The 5,659-nt window shown below is 46.2% G+C and overlaps 1 protein-coding gene across 1 annotated transcript; it reads right to left on the bottom strand.

Moving 5' to 3' along the window:
• Positions 1–628: 628 nt before the first annotated feature.
• LOC120711714 (14 kDa proline-rich protein DC2.15-like) lies at positions 629–1,119 on the bottom strand. Its single transcript, XM_039997339.1, has one exon. It carries the CDS (start codon positions 1,035–1,037, stop codon positions 651–653), a length of 387 nt encoding a protein of 128 aa, XP_039853273.1. The 5' UTR covers positions 1,038–1,119; the 3' UTR covers positions 629–650.
• Between the last annotated feature and the right edge of the window lie 4,540 nt (positions 1,120–5,659).

Below are 5,659 nucleotides of genomic sequence, written 5' to 3'. Positions count from 1 at the left end.
ACCTCCGGTGAACGACTTAAAAAGTTTAGGGACCCAGAAATACACTTTCGGAGTTGATGGACCTATATGACACACCCTTACAAATTTGAGGACCGCTGGTGTACTTTACTCATCTAAAAAAGAAGGAACACGCGGAACGATGGCCCCTCATGTATCAGTTTGGGAATGGAATGCTGCATCGATTTTTCCTTTTTCAATACACGTTCATTTTTTTATAAAAGCTTAGTTTTAATAATCATCCATCCACATTTTCACATTGTTTTGTCCAATGAACAGAAGTCAGCACCACATTTAGAAGTGATTTGGTCCAAAATCTAGCAGTACGTAGTCATATGCTCTAGTCATATGCTCGATCTCCAGTACAGCAGGAACCAGACCAAATAAAACCACGAATTTTAGCTGCAAACGAAACTTTATTGAAACACCAGCACACAAAGTGAGTAGTCTTTTATTACAACAAATACATTGGAAGAAAAAATACAGAATAGATATGAGGTAAGATAATCCAAATCAAACAATAGCAACGAATGGAAAGCAATGCAAGGCCGCTCTCATAAATTTTTGTGTGTGTGGATATATATATATATATATATATATATATATATATATATATATATATATATATATATATATCGAGACACGATTGATGATCAGCACTGGAAGCCGCTGGGCACGTTCTTGCCGCAGTAGTTAAGGATGAGGCTGAGGTTGATGGGGAGGTTGAGCTGGATGCCGAGCACATTGGCCTTGACGGCGGTGCAGAGGCAGACTGCGGCCTCGAGGTCGACGAGGCCCTTCAGGAGGGAGCAGCACGGCAGCGCGGGCGGCGCGCCCACCTGGGCCTGGACCAGGCCCAGCACGTCGGCGCACACGCCCAGCTTCAGCGCGTTGATGGGGCACTGGCCGATCGACCCCGGCGTGGTGGGTGTCGGGGTGGAAGGGGTCGACCCGGTCGAGCAGTCGGGCGAGTAGCACGCGCTGGCCACGCCCAGCACCAAGTTCACGGCCACGAACAGCACGAACGCCTTGAACGCCATTGCTAGCTAGCACCTCGATCACAAGCCAACAAGCTAACTCGCGATCGCTCTAGCTAAGGTGGTTAGAGCTCTTGATCAGCGAGTGATTACCCTGCTTGTGAGGCTTGATCATGCTGTTAGCAGGGGTACTTATAGTCGAGCCCAATAATTAGTGTTCATGTGAACACGGTTAGGAAGGGTCCGATCTGGATCGGTTGGCCACTTCGTGTAACTAGTGTTTTCCCGGATAATGGTGTATCGAATATTTATTTCTGTACAGCTCCAGCGAGCCAGCTGGGCAAACGGCCAAGATCATTGCATGGGCTGGCGAACGCTAGCGCTCTGTCTACTGTCTTCGTATGATGCTGGTTGCTTATTTTAGCCTAGGAGATCTTGGCGTATCGGACGGTGCGTGGTGTGCGCCGCTGGTGTGGAAGGAAATTAGAGGTCAAGCAAATGGTGATTAACAATGGACTAGGAATGTTGACCTTTGAGAAGCCAAGTTGGCTGAATCAACTACGGCAATATAGAATCACACACGTTCAGCCCGTTGCAAGAAAATTAATTGTCACATGTTTGGATGCCCATTTTAGCGGAGTCGATATGAGGGATGGCAAAATTGCGAAGCGCAAAGTTTTGAATGCCGAATATCCAATTTTCTCTTGATTTGTATACCTTGATTTGCATCTCTCCATCCAATGAGAAGCCAATCAACATGTGATTTGCAGCTCTTCAAGTTTCTCCGGGTCTCCTGCTCGGCTTCAACTCCAAGGTGGCGTTTGGTTCAAGAGCGGTGCAGGATGGAGCCGTCCCATCCCATGTTTACTTTCACGAGTGCAGGAACGGAGCAATTCCTCCAAATGAATATTCACTCTAGATTCGGGATGAGCTCACGTTTCATGCTGTCTCTTACTGTCTCATGCTCCCTTCGGCGATGTCCTTTCTCTTCGCGATTCTCTGCTCCCCGCAATGACAGCCTACTCGGAGCATGGCCGATTTGAGCCGTGGAGGATCAATTTAAGGGGCAGCGCGATGAATCCGATGGCCACGTGACTAATTGGGGGGCGACAGGCGTGCGGAGGCCATGACGGCGGCGTCAAATGATGTGTCATGTGTAGCCACTACTAGAAAACACGCCAAAGGTCCATCCAAAAAGTACCGGTATAAAAATAAACCGGTACCTATACTAGATGGAACCTATGGACGAGCCTTATATACCGGTTGATAACACCAACCGGTACCTAAGGCTCCTAAGGTACCGGTTAGTATTACCAACCGGTACCTTAGGAAAATATCTCTCTTTCTATCAAAAGTGATGTGTAGGTGAGATGGTAAGAAAGGTGCATGTGAGTTCAGAGATCCTGAGTTCGAATCTCAGCCAGACCTTTTTGACAAATATATTTTGGTAAGAGAGCCTTAGGCACCGATTTTTTTACCCGGTGCTGATGACCCTAACCATTGGTACCACTTTCCGGGTACTGGTTGGAAAAACCGGTACCAAAAGCCCTCTTCAATTAGTGCCAAAGGTGACAAAAATATTTTGGTAAGAGAGCCTTAGGCACCGGTTTTTTTACCCGGTGCTGATGACCCTAACCATTGGTACCACTTTCCGGGTACTGGTTGGAAAAACCGGTACCAAAAGCCCTCTTCAATTACTGCCAAAGGTCTCTTTAGTAGTGGGCCTTGCCGGCGGCGGGCAATGGCACATCATGGCCAGCGTGAGCCTGCACCAACAGCTGGCAGGTGAGCGCGCGAAGGGAGATGGGACGAGTGGATGCTGGTTGGGATGATTGGACGACGAGGAGAACAAATTGTTCGAGGAGGTGCCGATGCACGCGCCGGACTGGTGGGAGAAAGTGGCGGCGATGCTGCCAAAGAAGACGGTTGTTGACGCGTGGGGAACCACTACAATGACCTCGTGAACAACATCAGGTATATCGAGACCGGGTTCGTGCCATTCCCGCACTATAGAGGCTTGCCGCCCTCGTCTGAGTTCACCCTAGAGGACTGGAACGGTGGTGACGACGTGTTCAGGCGTGGCTGCTGTCTCAAGCACGCACAGCCTGGATCAGGAGCGAAAGAAAGGGCGCCAGCGCACCAAGCTGGCGCTGGGCAGCGGCACGTCGGGCATGGAGCTTGCCGCAGTAGCGCCATGGTGTGCTTAGGGAACGGCGAGGAGAGCAGGGAGGGGAGAAAGAAGGCCGGTGCATGACATGTGGGCCCCACAAAATGTGGGCTAACGGAACAAAAATGGAGCCATCACATTCTTCCAACCAACAAAAAGCGGAGCCGTCCCACGCTCCAACAAAACACAAAGATAGAACCATTTCATTTCTCTAATCTGGAGTAATGGAACCATTTAATTCTACTTCAAGTGACGAATCAATTAAGTCTAATTAATCTATGATGTAGCATAGATTAATTAGACTTAATAGATTCATCTCACAAATTAGCCTAGGGGTTATGCAATTAATTCAATCATCAATCTACCCTGCACGTTGCTGCGGGAATTTTTTAAACAAAATTTTAAGTTGAAATTTGTAAACAGAAATACTAAGGTGATTGTATGGCAACATTCTTTTGTTAATGACATCTATATAACCTATATAGATTTATCCCACTAAGAGTCATTAACTCTATTTCTAGCGTCTGATATAGTGAATTTTTATATGACGTGGATAGCTTGCATGTTGAGAGAAATAGAGTTAATGACTCTTAGTCGGGTGTATCTATATAGGTTATATAGATTAGAAACTAAAATTATATAGGTTATAAGTTTACCTTAGACAAACAATGATAACTACGATGACATGAGGACGTCACATCGAGCCCACCGATGTGAATCCTAGTTAGCTCCAACCAGCAGCAGTTATCTGAAAATAGGCTGACCACAAACCCTGAGTATACTAATACTCAGCAAGGCTTATCCGATTATGGGTATACTTAGCCCATTATCAAAAGCTACTAAAAATTGGATCCTTACTTTCAATATTTTAGCTCAATTTAAGTTTATCAAGTACCAACTAGATTTGCCTGAACATCTAGAGCTAGCATTGTTGATCACATTATTTTTTCAAAAAAAACCACATACATCTCATATGCTCACCTTTCCATTCTTATCTCAAACCTTTACTACGATGTGACAAAGTGACCAAGGTTCTATTAACCAAGAGAGACGGCGAATCGATCCGATTTAACCTTGCAAGGTGGACCTAACTCACACAACACATGCAGCCACGCCGAACCACATATGTCCACTGTTCTCATCATTACCTCGACGTCTGAACCACGCCTGCCAAAACCCGGGTGAATGGGCCCCTCACAGCGAACTCCTAGAGAACACGAAGGCGACATACATTCCACACTACTAGAAAACAAGCCTTAGGTCCACCCCAAAAGTACCGATATGGAGCATAGGTACCGGTTCATCTCCATACCGGTACTTTTGGGGTGGATGGAATTTATGAATGAGCCTTAGGTACCGGTTGGTATTATCAATCGGTACCTAAGGCTCTCCATAGGTACCGGGTGGTAACTTTTATATTAGTACCGGGTGGTACCACCAACCGGTACCTATAGACGAGCCTTAGGTACCGGTTGGTGTTACCAATCGGTACCTTAGGAGCCTTATGTACCGGGTGGTACCACCAACCGGTACCTTAGGCTCATTCATTGGTTATTTTAAAAGGAAAATATCTCCTTCTCGATCAGAACAACCATGTAGCTGAGATGGTAAAGGAGCAACGTACGAGGCTAGAGGTCGCGAGTTCAAGTCCCAACCAAAGAGAATATTTTGCGTGAATTTTGAAGGCTTAGGCAACGGTTGTTTTACCCGGTACCAAAAGCTGAGCCTTTGGTACCACTTTGGGGGTACCGGTTCAAAAAACCGGTACCAAAGGCTCCTTGCAACCGGTGCCTTAAGCCGATTTTATAGTAGTGCCATCACCCGCCATCATCCCACTCCCAGAGTAGCAGGTCGCATTTCAAAGTATCGTTGCAAATCAGGTAATTAGCTTACCGGTTTCGACTACCTCCTACTTCCGCCATGTGGTTAGTACTGTTCAAACTCGGTCAACACTGCCAACAACGGTACGGTTCTCAATCGACACAAGCGGATGCTTACTTTCCATCCATTCCATATTCAGAACCAAAATCATCTCCGTCTGGTCTCTATTTCTCTTTCCTCATTGATTCATTCTCAAGTACTTTGCCAGAAGTAACAAGGACCTATAACTCGCGAGTGACAAGAATCACTCGACTTCTACCGAGTCCTGATTAAGCATTGCAATACTAACGACCTGCACACTAGTAGAGTAACTGAGGAAACCTAGGGATCATGCATCTACGGTTCCAATCAACTCCTAGAAACATAAATGCACAATAATTATATAATAAACATTGAATACTGAAATTAAGGGTTATGCTCCGGGGCTTGCCTGAGAGTAACACTAAGTCAGTGTTGGTTAGATGATACTCGCTTGGCGAGTAGCTTCCTTTGGTCATGCACATCGGGATCCATCCATCCATCTTCTAAGTACATCCACAGTACACCATCTTCTGGCTTGGCTCCAACTTTATCCTTTAGTTCCACGCGTTACGCATCTAGCATACCTAGATGAGATGCAATGATGCAAGTGCATGAA

This window comes from Panicum virgatum, chromosome 1K (assembly GCF_016808335.1).
Source record: "Panicum virgatum strain AP13 chromosome 1K, P.virgatum_v5, whole genome shotgun sequence".
In the NCBI taxonomy this organism is placed as follows: Eukaryota; Viridiplantae; Streptophyta; class Magnoliopsida; order Poales; family Poaceae; genus Panicum; species Panicum virgatum.
Note: the sequence above shows the minus strand (reverse complement) of the source record. Positions and strands in the feature narration are given on the sequence as shown.

What these genes read in the sequence shown, in the direction of transcription:
- LOC120711714 (XM_039997339.1), bottom strand. Translation starts at nt 1,037, where the DNA reads ATGGCGTTCAAGGCGTTCGTGCTGTTCGTGGCCGTGAACTTGGTGCTG.